Below are 24,323 nucleotides of genomic sequence, written 5' to 3' on the forward strand. Positions count from 1 at the left end.
ATGAACTCCAAGATAGGGACACAAGTGGTTTTTTCTTCCTTGCTATTGTTTCTAACATATTTATAGGGTACCATGGCCATTTTTTTCTTTTCCTCCACATTTTTATCAGTGTCACTTAATTGTACAATGACGTTTTGTTTTAACAGTTCCACAAATACAGGAAGTTATGTCTTAATCAGATTTGTCTCCCTCATGGCCCTTCTTCCCTTCCCAAACCTTTCTCAACAAACTCAACTTTCTCCATCCTCATGTATGCACTTACAGTTTATTTTAACATATTCACTCTCCTTCACTCTATGTGTTCACCCTACCCCTACCATTAGTGCCTTCTCTATACATGATCTATTTCATATTCCTGCCATTTATCTTTTAATATGTTCAAAAGAGTTTTACCTCAGCATTATCCACATGCACATGTAATTGTAAATCATATTGATCCTTTGGCTTACTCTCACTTTCTACATCTTGCCTACGTCCCATTACATAATGGCTTGTGGTAAGTTGTGATATGCCATAGTTACTCATAGATACAATGTATTTCAGTGCTATTCACCCTCTACCATTTCCTTTGCTTCCTCGCTCCTCCTTATAATCCCATATTACAAATAGGTTTGCATAGCCTTTATGCTCAGATTCTAGCTCAACGCAAGAAATGTGCTTAGTACCTGAATAAATACCAGATCAAATTAGTAAATAATTGACACTTAAAATCAGTATCCCATAAATCTCTACACCCACAGGGTTAAAATTATTAACATCACATTTTCATAAAGAATTAGTGAGGAGGAGCAAATGGATGAAGATGGAAAACAAGTCAGTACATTTCCATATTTTTAAACTAAATACAGAAAAAAATGTTGGGAGTCAAATTTATTGCCCAGATTAGTTTAGTTTGGACAAAGATATGTTTGACAACTTTTTCATTTAAGTGCTTCAAGAAGACCTGGCTCTTCATTTCACTGTAGTGTCCAACATTTCTTACTATTGATGTTCAGATAACTGGTTTTAGATGACCTGTCTCTAAATTGGAAAATCTTAATTTTAATTGTTGTTTTGGTAACCATATATATATATATATATATATATATATATATATATATATATATATAACATACATACATTATATGTAGATATATTTACATACAATTTATTTCCTATATAAAACATTGCTAAGAGATGTACCATGATAGATAAAAATCTGATATTAATTTGGTTAGTAGATTACATAGTCTCAGTAAATTTGGAAACTGCTCCAGTTATACATCTGTTTTCAGATTTTCCCTTCCTAGCAAAGCAGCTATGTTGAAATATTAAGTTTGTATAAGATAAGAGTAGGAGAACACTATTTAAATCTCTCTCTTAACACAGGGACTGGCGTGGCATATCTATACTGTATTGTTGCTACTGTTTGTCTACATACCTCACAATAATCAATACACCTACATGTGATATACTTTACTGAAGTTAAAAGTAAATTATCTGAAAATAAAAATGGTATTTTGTTAGGTGTCTAGTAGAAAAATTCTAGACCTCATCCAGAGAGCAAAGCAATCTGTATTTCAATTATAGTCACCAGTAGCCCATCATTAACAACTGAACAACACAATACCATTGTGGGTCTTTGGCAGCCAAGTGCCAAAAAAGTATGATGATTCTGAGTTTGCAAAAGCTTCTGTCTGCAACAGACAGTATGTTTCGTGAATCATTTACCTTCTATCTTTAATCTGCCATAGTCTGAAATACTATAGATGTCATTCTGTGTGACAGGATGATGCAAAGAAAGTTGCATGTCATGATTTCTCAAAAACAAACAATCAAACAAAACAAAACCAGTTTTTCAGAGATTGTAATGCATACACAGGCAGAGAAATGTAGCTTTTCTTTTTTTCTTTTTCATTGTTTCGGGTTTTTCTCACACATTAACTTCATAATAGGAAAGCTAACCATTTTACAGTAAAAATTTACAAGTAATGGAGTTCCTTATACATACATATTCAGGTTTACTAAAAAAATTTTTGGAGCTAAGTAACAGTTTGAAACTCAAGTAAAAAATCAATTTCATGGCCCTTCCATGAACAGCAGTGAACACAAGTAAAACTAACCATCAGAAGATTCAAAACACCAAAAAGGTGTGTGGGGGGGAGAAAGAACATAAAAATGATGTTATATAGCATTGTAAAGTAACTCATTTGAATTTTGTAGAAGATTCAGAATTAATATGTCTAGTCAAAAGTAATGTGTATGAGTACGCATCCGGATTCATACCAGTACTGGGGCTAGAACATAGGGCCTTATTTTTATACTGGGCTTTTCTCTCAACGTTGACATTGTACCACAAAGGCTACAGCTCTACTTCTAGCTTTTGCCTAGTGAATTGAAGTTAAGAATGGAATGGACTTTTCTGACTACATACTGAAATCCCTGGCTCTCAGCCTTCTGTGAAGAAAGGATTTCAGGCATGAGCCATTAGCAATGAACTTACATATCTTTGACCTTCACTGACATTATACAAATCCATGGACTTCTGTGAGTTAGATTACTGGTATTTCCCTAAATCTTACTTCTCTTTGAAGTTAAAAGCAGATTACATATATTTACTTAACTACTCAGATCCATGGATGCAATTCTACTTTTTATATATCAAAAAAAAATGACAGAAGGCTTGAACACCCTAACGTTTCCATAGTCCATTGGAGGCCAAACACAACATTTGGACTGATAGTTAATTGTGTTTTCTCCTATTCCTTATAACTTTTCTTATTATCTGTTTAGTAAGTTCATTATTGAGGATTTTAAACCTTACTTCACCACTAACTTCAGCAATCTGATGCCAACTGGCATGAAGCAGTTTTATGGCACAATTGAAATGATGGTCATGTGAAACAAGTAATAAAAGAGACATATGTTTCAAGACCAGCATGGAGAAACATCACCACCACCTAAACAATCTAGCTATATATCCCTGAAGAATATTTTCCAGAGCTATCTTCTGAATTATTAATCACATCTGAATCCAATGACTGCTCTAGAAATTATTAAAATGTGAAATATCCACATTGCAACTCATTATACACTGAAGGAAAGAGGCATTCCTCATGTGACCCTAGCAGATCATTGGACACTTATCATGAAAATTCATCTGATCACATTCTAGAGCTTATTATAGCCATTTTACTGCAAATTGAAAGGAAACAACTTTGAAGTATAACAAGCATATGTAAACAATGAAAACAGAAAGATCTGGTGTATAAGGACTATATCAATTGATACCATATATAAATACATTTTATGAATTATAGCTCATAATAAATTTTGAAATCATTTGTGACATTTGATTGCTAATCATTTCAAACTCCTCTACTCTCTATTCTCTGTTTTGTGGATGGTGAGCTGATTAGGAAACCTGAATTCTCTCCCTTTGGTAACAGTAGGAAGGTTAAATCATGTAAATTCTGTTCTACAAATAGGAGCATTCATCCAATACCACCCCTGAAACAGAGACAGAACAAAACTTCAAAACTGGACTCCTTTTCTTACCAACTCATGCCTTTCTTTCCTGGTTTGAGCTTTTCCTTAATCTCTCCAAATAGCCTCATATATGAATAACAAATTTTTTATGAGGTTATCAGTCTCAGAAATCCAAATCAACCTTACAATGATGACAGACAGATGCAAGCAGGGGAATGTCTCAGAAATGGAGATGACAACCAGGAGTTTCTCATAATGTGTCTCTGTAAATAGCTAGGTTACCTGCTGGCAAACTCGTACATTGGGCTATTCTGCTTGGTACTGCATTTAGCGAATTCTACTGAACCTTTATCACGAATTTTATTAAAGTAACTCAGAAGTTGTAATATGCTAGGAACATTTGGAAACAAGAGTTGAGTCTACTTTAAAGTAAGCCTGTAATATACGTCATAGCCTGGGTGTCTTTGTGGCCTATACTGAATTTAGGTTTTGATATGGTGCACACTATGATTAATGTTAGATTCAGAGAACTGATTCTTAAATCATGACTCTTGGTTGTGTGTATCATCTAGGCACTATCTCTCTTTACAGAATATGCAGCAGACGTTGATAATTGTATACTACATGAGTCCATTAGGTAGCCAATTATGTAGAAGGCCACCTTATTATGTCAACTGTTAAGCTCTAAATTCCTAAAAGCAACTATCTTAAGAAGACCACATAAGATGGCTTTGTTAATATAGTTGCATACATCTTTGAAAGAATGATCTTGATATTCTGGTTTATAGAGAAAAACATTTTTGCAACCATAAAGTAAACAAAAGGAGTTTATTCAAGCTAAACTTTAACTACGACATGTGGACAAAACATAGCAACTAATTCCTTACGGAAACACCCTGAAGTGTCTTGTTAGTTATTGGAGTGTGGAAGACAGAACATAAAGAGGAACAAAAGATAACCAATATAATAACTAGTATAATAACTCAATTAGTAAAAATAAAAGGAAAACTAAAACACACACACACACACACACACCAAAAAGAAAAAGAAAAGGGAAATAAAATCTACATATGAATTGAGGAAAGTAAATTTGACATAGAACTACCAGTGTGGTCCAATTAGAAATCCAACATTTATCACAAATTTTATAACATAAAATTGTTAGTTTGAGATCATTTTTTTCTATCTGTGCATATGTTACATGTATGGATTTTTGACACATATTGAGTTGCACTAACTGGAAAACTTTTACAGTCTTAATTGGTACAGAAGCTTATTTTAAAGATATTCCTAGAAATATTACTAAATTTAAATAAGGCATATCCTGTAAGCTAAAAGATTTATGAAATATAAAATTATCAACATGGGAGTATTCCTCACCTTAATCATCACAATTATTGTATTGCCAAAAATATGCCTTGGTGTTTATGGAAGCTCTGGCAAAAATGTAAAAAAGGGAGATGATTATCATAACTATCCCTCCAGTTTAAGATTTGATTTGGCTTTTGTTAAATGTGGGGGAAAAATGAATGGTGCCAAATGGTGAAAAACTACTGTCTCTCCATTTGAAGTCTAGCAATGAATATTGTTGAAATGACTTTTTCTAGTCTAAACTGGTAAATATCCTGCTATAATTGATTACAGTCACATGTTCTGGTTACTGTCTATTTCAAAATATATTTAGTTTTCAACTTCGGTGATAGCAATGATGCAATAATGCCTTTTTGTTTTCTATTTAAAAGGAAATGCTTTGACTTAACTGGCTAACTCTTGGTACTTAGTAGCCTAGCAACTGCGAATTCTGCAATAAAAAAAAATGATGGGAACAACATCCAACATTTTGGGGAAGCACAGGTAGGAAAATCACTCACTCTGATGTCATTATCCTCCATGTATATTCATTTCTCACATTTAATACCCCAACATCATTACAAAAGAGCCCACAAACAGAATAAATTCTATTGGCCCACACATAACATCAGGCCTCTGTATCTCAGATATTTTCCAGAGAATGATTTGTCAGTCATACCACACCAAGCCTTAAAATGCTAAGAAACAATTAGTAGCCCTCACAATACCATAATTTTAGAACTAGCTTAAAACATTTGAGGAAATCAAATTCCTCATTCATAATTTAACTTATACCAATTTATAATGATAGCAGCAAATATCCAACAGAAAATGATTCAAGATACTTTCATAATTGTAATATTATTGCCATTTTCTCTAAGAAACTGCTTCAGTGTAGAGATCTCAATAACTTCCTCTCACACCTCAGGGAGTCTCTGGTTCATTCAGGATAGCTTGTAGACAGCCTATAGGCCTTTAACATAAGAAATTCTCTTTATCAACCTCATCTCAGATTGGCATTACAGTGTCAATTCATATCTACAACACTAGGCTCTCATGGAAATGCAGCTTTCAGGGGCCCTGAGTCTCTGACCCTTCAAACTCAGGCCTCTTCTGCCTTGGGTAGTATAAGCATAATATTTAGTAATCTTTGCTAAGTAAAATGTTATAACTACCTACATGTTGGAGCCAAACCAATATTCTCTGATATATAACACTTACTTATTCTGAGTTCTTAGTCAGACATTGAATTAGGCCACCTTCTTTTGGAAATATTAGCAACCAGGGGAGCTTTTGCAGATTAATAGATTAAATAGTAAATCAAGTTTGTATACTTCAGTCTAATATTATGACTTATTATAAGATTGAACTCTAGAGACATATGAGTTTTAATACTACAACCAATCCATCCTAGGTAAGGGATCTAAAGATCAGTGCCAGTGTTCTAGTTAACAGGTCCAGCTACTTGTTTGTCCAGACCCTGAAGTCAGAGTCAATCATAAAGTCATGTAGAAAAGCCAATGGAAACGTTTCCATACCCAAAGTTGTCTCTTATGAGATAAACATCTCTAAAAGCCACTTCCTTCATAGTTAACCAAAATATAATCAATAACGCACTTTTTTTTTTTTTTTTCAGTTATGTGGCTTTAACTTGGCCTGGGCGCTGTCCCTCAGCTCTTCAGCTCAAGGCTAGCACTCTAGCTCTTGAGCCACAGCGCCAATTCCGGCTTTCTGGTGGTTAATTGGAGATAAGAGTCTCATGGACTTTCCTTCCCCGGGCTGGCTTTGAATAGTATTCCTCAGATCTCAGCCTCCTGAGTAGCTAGGATTACAGGCATGAGTCAACCTGCGCCCGGCAACACATGTTTTTATTTGCATTGTTACTATAGTACTGAGACAGATTCCGTGCACTCTTGAGTTACAGACTAGATAACACGGCATGCACCTCATTCCTCATAATATGTGCTTCTAATTGCAAGAGAGAGACAGAGACAGAGACAGAGACAGAGACAGAGACAGGAGGTAGGGAGGGAAGGAAGGAAGGAAAGAAAGAAAGAGAAAGAGAAAAAGAAAAAGAGAAAGAAAGAGAAAGAAAGAAAGAAGAGAGAGAAAGAGAAAGGGAGAGGAGAGGAAGGAGGAAAGGATGGACGGAAGGATATTGGTGCTTATGTAAAAGAAACATTTTGCAGGCCAAACTGGATAAAAATATAAAACTTTATCTAGCTGAATAATAATAAGCAGAAAGTGCCTGGAGTGTGGCTCAACCTACAACATAAAGTCTTGAGTTAAAAAAAACCCTGTACAGTTTTCTTAAGAGAGTTTTTAACATATGAATTTCAGAATGATAAATTATCCAGATAATAGAAGTGGGGATATATGGAATCTTGCTTCTAGGTATACAGGTAAATTTGTCTAGAGGGTAAGGGAATAGATGCATTTTGAACAAATATAACTAAAAGCTAAATCCATATTTCATGCTTATGTTATACTTAAGAATCAAATAGTATAAGTGGGAGCCCCCCCCAAAAAGAATCAAATAGTGTAACTACAAATATAGTCACATCTTCATTAAAATTATAGATTACATGTGATAATATTGAATGTCATAATTTATTTTATTATTCTGTTGCACATTTGAGTCTATATTTGCAGTTTTCTTGATAAGAATTTGTTTAACTTTATGTGTTTGAGTATATTCCTTTAAGTAAAATATTTTAGTATATTTCCCCTTACTTGTGTACAAATGATAGTCATTATTTATAAATAAGAGTGTGCCCATTATTTTTGCAGATTTATTAAATGAAGTCTAATCATTTCTAATGTATTATATTGAGACTTTTATCTAAACCATCATTTTTAAAGCAAATTAGAGAAACAGATTTGGTATACTTTTGGATGTTGTGATATAAAAATCATATGCTCAAAAAATGATGGTTTTCTTTCTTATAAGCACAAAAGAAGCAATTCACTTCTGCTTAATGATATTAAAATAAAAACAGATTGAATACCTAAAAGCTTTATCAATTGCTACAAATCTAACAAGTGATGATCCATAGTAAGTGCAAATATTGAATGAACATGTATGTTTTGAAAACTGTTTGTCCCCACTGAATAAATTTAGTATTTACAAAAGAATGCCATTGATTTTGAAGCAACTGTAATGTTAAAAAATGAAGTACCAGTGGCTCATGAAGCACTAGTGGCTCATGCCTGTAATCCTAGCTATTCAGGAGGCTGACATCTGAGGATCACGGTTCAAAGCCAGCCCGGGCAGGAAAGTCTGTGAGACTCTGATCTCCAATAAATCACTAGAAAACTAGAAATAGCATTGTAGCTCAAGAGGTAGAGAGTTCACCTTGAGCTGCCCAAACCCAGAGTTTAAGCCCCACGACCGACAAAAAAAAAAAAAAAAAAAAAAAAAAAAATACCAAACAAGCTAAATCACCTTTACTGATCATCTTCAGAAGGGTCACTCATTATTGAAAATTTCACACCAGGAAAAATAAAATGTCAATAATATTACTTATACATCTAGTGAGCATACAGAAAGGGCCTTAAATACTTAGTTACTAAAATATTGGGGAACTTAGTCACAATTAATTACTGAATTAATTATAAAGACAGATAACTGCACATAAATTAAATTAGATAAAGATTAGTTAAAGAGTACATTTTAAAAAGCACACACATAGATAGATCAACAGGGAAAAGGCCAGCTGTATATATTTAAAAGGAAAATACACACAGAACAAAATAATTACAATCCCTGAATTCAGATTAATGGATGAGGAATGAAGGAATGAGAATAGGTATTAGTGAACAAATATAGTCACTTAATGTGACAATGTAGGAGAAATTGGTAGGTGGGAGGGAGCAGAAAGATGAAGGAGTGACTCTGAACATAATGTATTCATAATGCATTATCATGAAAAACTGAATATGTAAAATTAGAACCCATTATGCAAGCATGCCTAATCATCTTCATATTTATAAACTTATGTGAAGATATTTTAAATTAAAATTAAGATTTTTGACATAATAATATCCAGATACCCAATAGATATCTACTATGGTAGGTTCATTAGTAATCCCAAACACAGTTTAACCTGAAAGTTCAGAATATCATCATATTTAAAAACAAGGTCCATGTAGGTATAATAACCTAAGGATCAAGATAAGAAGAAACTGGCTGTAAATGTAGTAAATGGTGTTGTCATAAGAAGAGAAGAAAACAGCCATATATAAACACAGCTAGTCACACAGGGTTCCTAAAATGATTTGTGAACACAGATCACAATTTAGGATTGCTTGCAGCCATCAGAAGATAGGAAGAGGCTAAGAAGAGAACACCTTAGTTTTAGGCATATGGCTTCCAAAATGCACTATCAATGCCCATTGTCTTCATCCACTGAGTTTGTAGCACTTTTCTAAAGTAGCTTTACTATACCTTCTTCCACAGACTATTCTCATGGAAAAGGGGTCACAGAAGAGAAATGGACATCAGAAAATTGATAAGGATGAGAAATCCAACAGTCACATACCACATAAAACTAATTCGATATGAAATTAATTGTTACTAATTATAAATTCTTTATCTTGAATTACAAATAAACTCATAGTTTTGGAAAATCCATATTCTACTAACAGTTGATTTATCTCAAATATTCACCTATATCCTCTCAATGGAGTCTTCTTCACTGCACTTTAATTTAAAATACATTAGCATCTTCAATCCCAGGAAAAAAAATTAACAAAACAAACAGTATTCTCTGATTCATTGGTTAGCCTCTAATCCATTGGCTAATATCTTATTTCTAATTTTGTTTCTTCAGCCTCAATTTTGCTAATTTCCACTTCTCTGCAATACAACTTAAGATCCTTGTGCTTTGGGCATATTTGTGCATAAATAAAGTATTTTCTCCCTGAAAATAACCACATTCTAAAGTACCAATTCTACAACAAAGTTAAAATAAGTCTGTTTTCATATTTCAGCACTTTAAAATAATGCATAAATATTTAACAACCAAATCAAAAATGGATATCAACTTATGATTAAAACTTGGAAGTGGAAAGAAAATTCAAATTTTATTAAGTATTTTTTAATTATAAAAGTCAAAAGCATTTGTTTAATATTATGGAGGGAATTTAGTAAAACTATAGTGATTGGAATTCAATCAATCCATTTTTTTGTTAGGGAAATAAAACCATTAGTATTCTTTCAGTGCTAGCTGAATCTCATATATAAAGTTTAAATTATATATAAAAGCACTTATGCAAATAGTAAGAGCCTATATTCTCTTATCCAGAAAAATAGAAAAGTAGAAATGTAGCAAAATAATATGTACTCAATAAATCAGGAATCACAGTATCAACATTTTAAATTTAGTTGAATTCACCTTTACATTAGGAAAAATTTTAAAAAAACACATAATCTGATATAACCTATAAAACACAACTAGCTCATCTGATATCTTTTTAAAGGACTCATCTAAATTTCTACATTTAGAAAAATATTCTATTAATCTTCCAGAAAGACTACGTGAATATATGGAAAATCATGCAGATTATCTCCCATGAGTAAAAAATAATCTTGCATCAATAATGTTGATTATATATGATTTTCTCTTTACATAACTATTTTGGAACTGTAACTCCTGTTCAAAATGCAATTGCTGTGAACAAACTGAGCCTATTTAACAGATAATGCACAAAACAATTTAAGAGTCAAGTTCTAAAAGCATCCACTTATACAAGATATAAAAAAAGAATTATAATTTTGAACAAAGGAAAGGAACAGAAAATAGGAGAAATAATATGTGATAGAGCCATACCAAAAAGCAGTAAGAAACAGGTTAGTATGGCCAGTATGGCAATATCAGAGAATTATGACAAACTGAGATTGAGATGAATCAGCAGGAAAACAGGAGTTTGATTTGTAAAGGACCACTGAACATTACATGATTATCTCATCTCTCATTGAGAAAATAAGGGTAAGAAGAAGTCAGCTATCAGTATTTATTTAATTTTACTACTATACTGTGAGAAACTTGTAAAGGATTATTGGATGATTCAGATGAGTAAAAATCCATTAGCAAATGGAAACTTAAAGTATTTCTTCTCATGCTTTTTCTTTAAATAACAGAATCATTTTAAAAAAATAACAGAAATAATTGTGTTAGTTTTATTCAGGCTACTTTTAACACCCAAGTCGGAGGTGATCATAAAGGTCCTTTTATTTCAACTTTCTGAGGAGAATAGGTGGCACGAGGGACGTTCTACAGGAATGTGAACCCAAAGTGAGTGTGCATGGGAACTGATGTGTGTATGTGTATGATTATGTATTGTGCCAATCAGTCATACTCATTATGGTATTTTATTATAAATAACCCCATGATGTTAGCATCACTGTTTGAGAGGAAAGAAAGGCTTCAAGCAGTCTTTTGATTTATTAGGTAAAAAAGAGCTGATTTTGGGGTTGACTCTAAACCAAGAAATCTGTGTGTGCCAGAGTGGGGCCAGAGTGGGGCTTGAGTTCAGGGCCTGGTCAATATCCCTTCGTTCTTTTGCTCAGTGTTGACAATCTACCACTTGAACCACAGCTTCAATTCCAGTGTTTTAGGCAATTAATCGTTAATAGAGTCTCACAATCTTTCCTGAACAAGCTGGCTCAAAGGGCAATCCTCAGATATCAGCCTCCTGAATAGCTAGGATTACCAGCAGGAGCCATTGGTGCCTGCTAAAGCTAGAATTCTTAAGCACAATGTTTAATGAAGTATGTAAAACATTCTTTTGATTTGTAATCTCATTTATTCTTTACAACTATTCTCTGTTGACCAAATGGTTCCCATTTACAGAAAATGAATTAGGCTCAAGGAGGCTATGTAACTTGTCTATTACATAGCTGTTTTCAGAGAACAAAGAGGTGAGAGATAAAATTGGTATCCAAGAGTTTATAAATATATATATATATATATGTATGTGTATATATGCATATACACATATATATTAGAATTCAAAACGATAAAATTTTCAGAATTAAAATCATTTTCATTACCAATAAGTCAAAATGCAGTTGGTTGTAATACAATAAATCCAAAAATGTATAGTTTCTGCTAAAATAAATGAATAATACTTTAAAATGTCCCGCAGTTTTGTATCAAGTTTACATTTCAAATAAATATTACATGATTTCAAAATGAATTTCCTTAATTTACTCAGTCAGTTTTTTCCCCCTTTTTCTTGTGGAGTCTATACAAAAGCTACTTCAGTCAGTGATCTCCAGGGAGATCAGCATGTTTAGACGGCAGAAAATAGGATGGTTGATTTATATCTTTCTCATCGTTTTGGCCACCCAGCTTCCCCAAAATGATAGCGAACAAATGAATAGCTTTCAAAGAGAACTCAGAGTCATGCAGCTTTCTGGACAACCATTGCTAGCATTTTGTCCGTAGCCAGGTAACATGTTTGGCATCTGGGGATTATAAATCCTAGTAGAGGGAAGACTGTCTTAGGCACAAAAGGCAAAAGTTGAACCCAGTGAAGGATATAATTTTCTTTCTAAACTTTCCTTCTCAGCACGCCAAACAGCTCAAATCTCATTCAGCCAATCACTAAATAAGGCAAGGGAAAGGAAATGCTTTGCATAGTACAGAAAGAAAAATCTTGCCAGTCTGGCACCATCCTTCTATCTGAATGTTAACAATAAAGGTTTAATATTTCACCTCTACTGACAATGCTTTCAGTAAAGTTGGAGATTTCTGAATTGACTATACAGACAGTAAAGGAGGATATATAAGTCATAACTGGTTTTTAGAAATTGGACTGGAAGCATCAGCTTATTTTATTTTTCAGCAGCACAAGAATGATAAAGCAAGACGTTACCCAACAAGCATTAATGATTAAATCCATGTCCTTCTGCTAGAATACTGAGTCATCTAGACCCAGACATTCATGACAGCTTTAACAAATCCTTTACCACATTGTAATGCAATGCTGTAAATCTAAATTCTAGAAGTTTGTGAACTTTCAGACTTATACTTCAGTGCTCACTAAATTTCCCTTGCCTATACATGCATAAATGGAATTTAATCTGGTTTAGGTCCAGCTGGATCTCAGATCCAAAACCCTTAGAAGCCATATAGATGACTTCTAAGACTTGTGATCAGGAGACAGAAGGCAGCAAAGGACATGGCTCTTTCTTAGTGCCAATGGAGAATAGATTGCAGGTTGAAAAAACAAGCTGAAATGGCCTTTGTTGTCTTTTTATATCCATAGCTGTCCAAGAAACTAGACAAACCCTGTATTCCTGAATTGTTTTTGCCAACTGTAAAACTAGAGATATGTGATTGTTTGTTTTGCAAATGCTTTTGTTATTGTTGTGTTTTGTTCTATGTTTGATTTTATGCTGAGTCTACTACTTTAGGCTCTGGTGATGGCTCATTTTATTCAATTCTAATATGAAGGCACTTTAAGAGTTGCTGGGTGTACTTATTTTTAAAAATTAAAAACAATCCTGTTTTCATTTTTGTATTGTTGTTTACCTGTATACTTGACTGTTAATTCAAAGGAATTAAAGCACCTCAAAATTTTATTACAAAGCTATCATCATAAAAGAATTGCCGAGTAAAACATTTTATGGATAATTGACATTTTTATAATTTTTTCCAAATAGTATGCAGTGAAAAGAAATCGAGCATGTCTGCAACAAGCAATGGTAAGATGAATATTACTTACCAAACTCCTTGGGAACGGCTATAGAATAAACACAATTGTGTCCCACACTGTAATTTTTTGGATAGTTTGGTGATAAAACAGTGCCTTCTGATCCTGTTGAACGACTCCCACAAGGTGCTAAAAAATCAAAGTGATAAAATAATGTTTTTAGGACATGTTTAAAAGTTAACACTATGAATACCTTCTATCATCTATCTATGTATCTATTATCTCTCTTATTCTCTCTCTCTCTTTAATCTCTCTCTCTCTGTCTCTCACTCTCTCCATCCATGTATTTTGAGACATGTTGTAGTTTCATTTTCCTGGCCTCAAACCTAGGATTCTCCTACCTCTGTCTCCTGAGTGCTGATATTATAATTACAAGTATGTATCACCATACTCTATCTTTTCAATGATTACTAGATTTTAAGGTTTGTAATTTATTTAAAAATGTTTCTCCAGTCTCAAATATTTTTTTAAATTAGAAATGTTTTATTCTGCACAAATAGGGATCAGGGAATGGAAGCACGTAGATACAGTTTATACAGCTAAACGTGATATTGGATCTAGCTATTTGAGGCTTTGGGTTCAGTCTCAAATATTTTAAAAATAGAAAATTCCCCATTCAAATATTCATAATTATTCAAATTATTATTCTATAGTGTGCAGTAATGGGGTATTGTAATATTTTTTCTAAAAGCAATAGATCATTATCTTGTTTTCAGTATGTATGTGAAGAATGGGAAATTAGTATACTTTTTTATAGTGATGAGAAATGACATATGTAAGTAGGACATTATGTTACTTGCTGCCAGGCTTTGAAACTAGACTCAAATCTAGCCCTGATCATGCTGCTATTAAATTAAGCATTTCTACACATTGACTATGAATGACAGTGCACATGCTCTCAGCCACTCTAAGAAATTTGTTTTCTCACCAAACTTTACCTGCTTTTATAAATTTCCTTTGAATTTGAAGGAGTAGCTAGTGTGACCTTGAAACAGATTTATTGGCACAGTAGGCTCCTGTGTGTTTGTTTGAAGATGGGGTAAAAGCCGTGTACTGTAATTTACAACACAGGATGCATTAAGATTCAGAGCTCTGAAACTCAGAGAAAGAGCTGAGTAGAGAAGAATGGATCTTCTGAAAGTGAATGAGATCTCTCTGAAAACAAGATACAGGGAGGAAAGATAGCCAAAGAGGATATTTTGGAGAACCCCAAAGGTTTAGGCAGATATAAATAAAAATGGTTGGCATTCAATGAACAGGAAAGTTTCACTAAAAAGATAGAAATATTGCAAATGGTTTGATGAAAGAAGGAGTGAGGAATTTTTGACAATATGGGGGAACAAAGGGGAATGAACTTCTAGATTCTGAAAATAGATTCCTGGGGAAAAGCCCGAGTTAACTAGGGTTTGGAGTCATTGGGCCTTTTGGTCATAGTTACTGGCTAGCTTAACTGCAGTGTAAAGTTTTTGGGTATGTCTTAACCAAAGGTTGGCTGTATGAGCAGCTAATATGACATTTCTTGTGCTCATGTCTTACTTTGTTTTGTTTTTTAACTTTAAACTTTATTGTTAAAACAGTGATGAACAGAGGGATTACAATTACATATGTAAGGTATTGAGTATATTTATTTTGAACAGTGTTAGCTACTCCCTCATTTTCTCCCATCCTAGTCCCTAACATGATTCTCCTCCCCTCTGCTGCTCACCTCTTGTACCCACATTCAAGCTTATGGTTTGACATCCTTAAGCCTTAAGTGTCTGTGTGTGTGTGTGTGTGTGTGTGTGTGTGTGTGTGTGTGTGTGTGTGTGTGTGTGTGTGAGTGTGTAGATAGGTAGCTTGGAATCAGAGCCTCACACACTTCTTATTTGCTTGCTTATGATTAGTGTTCTACTGCTTGAACAATACCAACAATTTGGAAACTTTGATGCTTAATTGAAAATAGTATCTACTGGATTTTCCTATGTAAGCTAGCTCTAAATTGCGAAAATCCTCTGCTCTCAGTCTCAGGCATGAGTCACAAGGTCCAAATTTGTTTCTTTTCTTTTCCTTTTGTATTCTTTTTTTCTTTCCCTTCCTTCATTCCTTCATTCCTTTGTTCATTCCTTCCTTCCTTCCTCTTTCTTTTCTTCCTTCATTCCTTTTCATTCCTTGCTTCTCTCCCTCCATCCCTCCCTTGATCCCTCTCTCCCTTTCTTTCTCCCTCTTTCCCTCCTTCCCTTCATCCTTCTTTCATTCCTATTCTTCCTCTATCTCTCTTAACAATTTATCTCTGTACCTCTGCCTGTCTGTCTGTCTCTGTATCTCTGTGTCTCTTCTATCTCTGTCTGTCTCTGTCTCTGTCTCTGTCTCTCTGTCTGCCTGACTCTCTCTCTTTCTTTCTTTCTCTCTCTCTCTCTCTCTCTCTCTCTCTCTCTCTCTCTCTCTCTCTCTCTCTCTCTCTCTCTCTCTCTCTCTCTCTCTCTCTCTCACACACACACACACACACACACAGACAGAGCAATATTTCGGTATGTAGCCCAGGCTTCCCTGAAACTCTATAGAGTCTCCTGCTTCAGCATCGCCAGTGCTGAAAATACTAAGCTTCTGCAATATATGTTGTTTCAATGTTTGTTATTTGGCTTGACCTTGTACAAAGAGAACAGTATATTATTCATTATTTTCTTGAATTATCACAGAAGTGTTTATTGTGTTATTAGGACTAGTTTTAGTTAGAGCATCTTTCTACAAATTATGGCTGGCATTTTTAAAGGTTTTCAAACAACACTATTCTGTAGTAGAATATACACATTTTGGTCCTTTACAAAAAGTTTGCCAATTTCTGAAGTAGAGTAAAGGAATAAAATCTATTATTACAGTTGGGAAAAGACTTAGTGATCTATAAGGAATATAAAGGATTAGTCAGAATCATAAAATGGAGGAGAATGTCATCTTAAGAAGTCACGACAAGTCAACAATGACTTAAGGAACAGAACAAAAGAGGAATGACTAATTTTACATAATAGTAGTGATGTTCCTTTGGGACTTGAAAAAAAAGGCTGAACAAACAAACACCTAGATTAAAGATTTCTGTTGGAAAGGTGGTTAAGTTAATAACTCTTTTTGCTTTTTGAGGTTTTTGAATATAGCTCAGTTGGTCACACAAATGGTAGAGCATCTGGATTCAATCCTAATACCAGGAGAGCGAGGGAAGGGAGAGGGAAAGGGAGCAGGAAGGGGAGGAGAAGAAAAGAGACAGTAGGAGTTACAGCTAGAAGGAGAGAGGTGGGGGAGGAGAGACATTGGCTGTAGGAGTGGCAGAGGAGAATGAATGGGGGATGAGGAGATCAAGGGAGTGAGATGGAGAAGGAGGAGGAAGAACAATAACAATAACAACAATAACAACTTGGTTACAGTAGTGTATTCGTTGCCTCTAGGAGAGTTGAGACAGTTTGCAAAGTCAACTTTGGATGGAATCCTAGCCAGAGTTAAAAATTACAGCAATCTATGTGAAAGGCAAACTACATAGTGTTGTATTGATTAGGGTAGCTAATGAATTTTCTACCCTTCATTTGTGTGTGTGTGTTCTATAAAATAGTATAAAAGGTTGGAATTAAACATACTAAAGTTAGAACTTTCCAGAAACAAAAAAAAAATGACAGTGATGATAATAACCAAAGATGCATAGCTCTCATCACTCATTATTGTTTGAGATTAAAGTAGTCAGGTGTATTCTTAGTTTAGCACTGATAACTTTATTCAGCTGATAATATAACTGATGAGGGAATCGTTCAGGAGCGAGCAGTGTGCGTTTTGATAACTGTCTTTTTGATTGTCAGGTGCTCCACACTTAAAATTATAAATCTTTGAATGTACATGGCAAAAGCTTTTATTTTTTATATTTGGGGAGAATAAATAGTAATGAGAGTTGTTAACTCCCCTGTTCAGTTCTTGTGACTTAGTTACGAATATTCAGCCATTGCACATTAATGTGTGCCTGTCAGCTTTCACTGTTTTCATGTGTTATTTTGCATGGTGGACGTTTTAAACAACTTTTGTTGAAAAATTTCATCTATGAATATGAAGGCCTTTTTAACCACGGGCAGAAGACAGAATGTATGCTCATCTTATGTTCTCAGATTTGTTATTTGCACTAATAGCCTTGATTTTGTTTCTTTTGTTCTGTTCCTCCAACATAGCCAGATTCATGGTCAATATGCAGAATATTGCAGTGGCTAAGCATAATTATTCAAGTTGTGACTAACATAAAAAGTGTCAGGTTAACACTGAGTAGATGAAGGGAAAGCAAGGAGGACTTAGAATTTAACTCTTCTGTATCTTTTTGACACTTTCTTCACATGCTTTTGGGCCTTTTGTCAATCTGGCAGTTTTATTGAAACATCTTACAACCACTAGAATGCCTTAAACAGTCACTTACCTATCTTGACTATAATTTATATAGTACATAAACCTATATTTTAATAGCATGCTTATTAAACATATATATTATAAAAAGACAGTTATATGATTAAGTGTAGGAAGTAAACCAATAAAGTAAATAAAGTTCATTTTTGTGGCTCAAGACTGTAGTAAACTTTAATGAAGATGATGCATCTCTTACAAATATACATGACTGTGTCACATCACCTAAGATAAGTGTTTTCTGGAACATAAGGGGCAAAAATTAAGAAATGGATGTTTCTAAAATATGCTAACATTTTGAAAATAATTATACTGTTTATGTAATTGATTATAATAATACTGCTTATGCAAATAATTATAATAATTTTATATAATCATATATGTGTGTAGATATGTAGATAGCCTTTGATTTTGTTATATGTGTGTGAATATACATATTCAGCCAGCCAGTCAGTTCATTTTAGAGACATAAAGTGTTCGGTGCTTACTTAAAATTTGACATTATTTCTTATTTTCCCCAAATTGGAGTCCAATAAAACATTGATCTGTGGCTTTATTGTGAGGTGTATCCCATTTTCTCTGTCTATTCTGCCAATTTACATGTAACAGTGCAGACTCAATCACCCTAATCACCTCAGCCATCATCCTACTACTCATCATCCTAAGCTCACACCATCATTAATGATTTTTTTTTTTTTGCTAATCCTGGGGCTTCAACTCAGGGCCTGGGCACTGACCCTGAGTTTCTTTTGCTCAGGGATCCTACTCTACCAGTTGAGTTACAGCACCACTTCCAACTTTTTCTGAATATGTGGTATTGAGGAATCAAACCCAGGGCTTCATGCATGCCAGACAAGCACTCTGCTCTTTCACCTTCCCAGCCCTCCTTAGTGATTTTATTCCAATACCCATGTCTTTTCATGTTTCTCCTCCCTTAGTAGGGTGATATATGTGAAATGCAGGCTCTCCAAATGACCATCTTGTTATAAGAATTTCATTCTTTTTTTGTTGTTGTTTGTTTTTTTGCCCATTGTGGGGCTTGAACTCAGGCTGAGCACTATCCCTCAGCTCTTCACCTCAAGGCTAGCACTTTACCACTTGAGCCACAGAGCCACTTCCAGCTTTTTGTGCTTATGGTGCTTAGGAATCAAACCCAGGGCCTCATGCATGCAAGGCAAGCACTCTACCACTGAGCCACTTTCCCAGACTCAAAGAATTTCATTCTTATAACCTAACAGTTCTGCTTTATTAAAGTTTTCTCAGAAAATATATCATTTAAATTCAAAATATCTTAATAAATGCATACAAAACTATTTTTATTAAATATTCTTGTTTCTTGCTGATTTGTTGCATTATAGTCAATTGTAATACTATATGAATGATAATATATTTAACATTAGACTTATAATGAATATTATTATTTTGCAATATGAGGGTGACATTAATATTGAATTCTTCAGCTGTAATAGCAAACTGCATCCCATGCATGGTAGTAAACCTATGCCAATATTCTTTCTATCTGAAGTGTTAGTCTCAATGAGTGAGTGAAATCACCCTGAAAAAAATAATTTCTTATTATTTTTCTTACTACTTCTATTTTCCTGATTACTTTTTGTTTTTCTTTTGAAGTACTGGGTTTTGAGTTCTGAGTCTTGTGCATGCTAGATAGTCTCTCTCTACCACTAAATGATTTATCCAGAATCCCCCTCCCCTCATTTTTTTACTGGTTATTTTGGGACAGGGTCTTTCATCCTAACCAGGCATGTGCCTGAATTGTAATATCTGAGATAGAGTCTTATGGACTTTCCTGGCCAGGTTGACTTGGAACTGAAATGTTCTGTGTCAGCCTTCCTTATAAATGGATATATGAATAACTGAAAAGCACTACTGTGACAACCTGTCAGTCAAAAAGGAGTCTCACAAACTCTTCTCAAGCTGGCTTTGAATCATAATCCTCCTGCTTTCAGTTTATTATTATAAGTCACAGGAACCTGGATCACTTTTTTTTTACTTAATTCATATAAATAAAATGTTTTCAATGTGTTTATGATCATATGTATATACACACTTGTTTCACTTCTGAGTTATAAATGCAGTGATACAGTTGGTAGTGTGTTATTTCTAGAGAAAACAGCATGAGATGCAACCAGGTTTATAGTTTCTAGCCAACCCCATGAAAATACTCCAACTGTAATTCGAGCAGGTATGTATATAGGTTGAAGAAGAATCAAAAGGAAAGGGAAACAATAAGTAATTCAATACCTAGGGAAATAGAATACCCAGCCATGTATATAGGAAAAAAATTACCTGAATGTTCAGGTATCTTATAACATTTATTCATGCAATGCATCCTTAAACTATCTACAATTTCACATATCTGTTTACTTGTGCAATGAGTAATTTATTATCACATATATTCTATAATGAGAATCACTATACAATATATAAATTATTCTCAGAAAGCAAGGTAGGTCCTTTGAAAAGTGATGATGACTTCTTGCAGGTCACGCAAAGAGCAATGTGCTCTATTAAATCAATAATTTACTAGAAGAGACCTGTGACTCCTTCATTTGAAAGAACTGCTGTACCTTACAAAACTGTTAATACCTTCCTAGTAAATTACCTATGCCCTGCAATAGCCTGATTGAATGTCACAAATCATAAATCCTAGTATAGACTTTGTTTGTATCCCCATGGATCATTTTTTTAAACAAAGCTATTCCTGACCCTTAAACTACATGATATAAATTTTAAGGGCATAGCTATCATTACAAGTATTTACTTAAGGATTCAAAGTGATATTGTTTCTTTCTCTCCTTTATTCTCTCCTTTATTTGATTTTAGCAAAAACCACAAGAAAAAAAAACAAATTCTACCTGTGTGGATATTCCTTTCATTTTATCTTATATTTCCTACATAAGCATATGTACTTTGTGTGGATAGTCAACCTTGGAAAATCAATAATTACTTATAAACCATTACTCAGTAAGTCAATTTATCAGGATATGTGCTTCTATTAGTTGTCTGGATTATTCACTTGACTTTGCTAGCTAAAAAGTCAACTCATTATCCTTCAATATTCTAAACTATATTTTATATCAGTGTGCTCCTCTAGAAAAAAGATTTATTCTATAGTAAAATGTCTATACATCTTGTAGAGACACTCCCTTTGGTTTTATGAAAATTAAATTAATATTAATATTAAGGCTCTGGACAATCTAGGATATGTATACTGTTAACTTTTACTTGCCCTCCCCAAAATTGAGACATATTTCATAGAGTGCAATATATATACTTCTAAATTATGAAATTCAGTGTTTTGGCATATTTATAATCTGTATAAATACAATTATGTAACTTCAGACTATTTTCTTTATCCTGACCCAAATTGTAGTGTCTGTGATGAACCACTATTTCCCACACCTCCAAGTCTATAGTCATCACTATTCTCTGATTCTGTATTGAAGGAAACATGAGAAGGTCATCTCTTAACTAAAGTACCATGTGAGCAGGCTGGGTGAGTATGAGAGGCCCTGAGCTCCAACCTTGGTTCTGCCAAAAGTAAATATTTAAACTATTTAAAATAACTAATATATTAGTATAAATATGATTTTAGAAGAACACAAAAGTCCAATAATTTAATGTCTACCAAATCTTCTCACAAATGCTTCTTTCTCACGAAAGTTTTCTCTGAATTCAAGACTTGTTGAAAACTTTCTATTTTACAATAGCCTATCCATTATTTTTAGAACAATGATTACAGCTTGTAATTATGCATTTATTTGAAAGTTTATTTCATTGTTCTCTATATTTATTTCTGGATTACCAAATCTATTAAATCAACATTTCCATGTCTTTTGCGTATGCCATTTTTAACTCTAGAGCCTAGCAGAGTGTCTGTATATACAGTAAAGTTTCAAACAATATGTCATTTTAGGAAAAACATTAAAATATACTTAATAGCTTATCACTGAGTAAATACATTAAAAGTAAGTTTTGCAGTAGCACATGAGACTACAGTATAAAAGCCACATTTTAAGCTCAGAAAGAATTATCTTTAAATTCTAGCTTCATTTTTACTGAATGACTAGTGGGGAAGAGAAGGAAATATAAATAGAACTAGAACAGAAAGAGCTGTTACATCAGAAAATGTAAGCTTAGATAAAATGAATTGAGAAACTGCTCTAACCTACTCTAGGATTTTTCTTCAGGTGACGTATGCAGTTCTGGCAAGGCCTTAGGAACCCAGGAGGTTACAAAGCTTAGAAGAAATAGCAGGAAGAATTGTATGGTTTGAGGCAAAATCAGAGAGAGGAGAAAGGGTAAAAAGGAGAATCTGAAGGAGGTAAATACAATCAATGTGCTTTACATCCATGTATAAAAGTAGAATCATGCTTAAAAATAAGGTAATTAGATAAGAAAAAGTATATGATGAAACTCTGTTGTCAACTAATATATGCTAATTAAAATATTTTTTTTTCTTGGAGATTGTTCCTTCAGTATTGAAGATCTGGAAAATATCTGATGTGTTGGAGGACGAGTGTTTTTTTTTCCTTCCTCTTTGGTCTTTTTATCTAACAAAATAGACAATTCTCTGAATCAGAGACAACCTCAAAGTCAAGGCTGGGATTGAAGAGAAGTTCTTAGTATAAAGGTTGGCGTAACTTGAAGTTCTTTAAAATGACAGCCTAAATATATTCTAGATTTGCTTGTTAACTCTCTTCAGTGGCTCAGTCTAATTCACTAGATTTGTATTTTGAGATTAGGGACCGGACATTTGTTGCACACAGTGTTCTACTTTGTTTCCTTTGAAGCATCAAACTCCCTTAGGAACCATGGAGTGAGTGGTTTGCTGATTGGAGTGTAAGGATAAATTAGTGAAATTGTCTTTGTTTAAGAATAGGAAGGGAAGCATTAACCTACTTCCCTTCTTGGAAGCATCTCCTTGAAGGCAGAATAAGCATGATCTTTTGACATTATAGAGCAAAGTCACCAGTTTTATAACCACAGGGAATATAAGTACATATATCTGAAAGTGGGTGAAAGTCTCACTGTCAGTACACAGGAGACAAATACCAGTTTGTCTCTCAAGGAAATAGAATCAATTTAACTGTACTTTCATTTACTTTTCTGTAAAACATGTATAAGAGCAGGTCTGCTCTCTGTAGTGTCTTTTGCAATGTGCATTGCATTCTGGGTAGTTTTATTCATTAATAAAATTGTTTTCTAGTTGTTTTCCCCACACCCTAGGTTTTGTAGAATGAATTGTGTTAGCAAGATTTTTATTTTACCAACAGAAGTAAAAATTTGGCTAGCTTTAGGTTTCTTTTCTTGTTGCTGTAACATCATTTGAATTGTTCCATGACTTATCACGGTACTCTCAAATATCTTACATTCTTCAGTTCAGGAGAGAACCTTTGAGTTGGCTCATCTTTCTGCATAACTTTTGCCCTCTGATTTATAAAACTGACAATACATTAGGAAGGTATGAAGTAATATAAACAATGTGGTGGAAGCCAAAGGGGTTTACCTTTATATGAGAGGCCATGCAACTCCTTTTTGGATAAATGGCTTTAATATGAGCCCCAGGTCTGTAGTCACAAGAAAATGTTCTTAGAATTATAGACATTAATGTCTCTAAAATGTTGTATGTTGCTAAAGGGAAGACTTCATTTAATTAATGTGCTTGTTATTACCCCTGTAGGACCAAGCAAAAATTTTGTTGATGTCTGAAATAAGGGAATGAATGACATGAACATGTCTTTGGACTAGTTAGCAACTAGCAGTTCTTTAACAGTTTAAATGAAATGATCCTTGGGATATTATACTTGCCTATCTACCAATGCTCACTGTTTGTCACTATAATGAAAAAGATCAAGATTACTACATTGTTGCTAGGGACCATGTGTCTCTACTTTATGATTGACTTCTCAAAGTGCTGAGGCTCTGGGGTTTGACTTGTATGAAACAAATCTTTACCAAGGGCATGTACTTGCAATTTTAGATATGGATTTGGAGTCCATCTTGGTTGTTCTGTGGAGCTGGGAGAACGTTAACAATTTTTTTGTTTCTAATAAGACAATATGCCTGAAGGAACCAGACAGAGCTGGCCAGCCAGAGTGAGGGGAAACAGGTCTGAAAAATGACAAGTACAGAAGTTCTAAAATAGAAATGCAATTGCTGTTTGGGAAACAAAAAAAGCCAGTGTCACACAGAGTGTAGTACATATAATAAAGAAGTCTAGGCATAAATAGGAAGTGGAAGGAGAGAGCATATTATACCTAAGGGATTTATTCTTTCTTTAGGAAGTCATGTAGGCTTTGAGTAAAATCTGATATAATATGAGGTATACCCTGAAGATTATTCTGTATGTTCAGACAGTATAT

At 33.9% G+C, this 24,323-nt stretch overlaps 1 protein-coding gene across 4 annotated transcripts in view; it reads right to left on the reverse strand.

The window, feature by feature from the left end:
* Positions 1 to 24,323, reverse strand: part of Csmd3 (CUB and Sushi multiple domains 3) — a 928,259-nt gene that overhangs the window by 184,337 nt on the left and 719,599 nt on the right. For all 4 annotated transcript variants that reach the window (XM_069991287.1, XM_069991286.1, XM_069991285.1 and 1 more), the window contains one exon: positions 13,552 to 13,668. In XM_069991287.1, coding sequence (XP_069847388.1) covers positions 13,552 to 13,668 — 117 coding nt within the window. The remainder of the gene's footprint in view (positions 1 to 13,551; positions 13,669 to 24,323) is intronic.

This window comes from Dipodomys merriami, unplaced genomic scaffold, assembly GCF_024711535.1.
Source record: "Dipodomys merriami isolate MVZ:Mamm:240054 unplaced genomic scaffold, mDipMer1.0.p SCAF_4, whole genome shotgun sequence".
In the NCBI taxonomy this organism is placed as follows: domain Eukaryota; kingdom Metazoa; phylum Chordata; class Mammalia; order Rodentia; family Heteromyidae; genus Dipodomys; species Dipodomys merriami.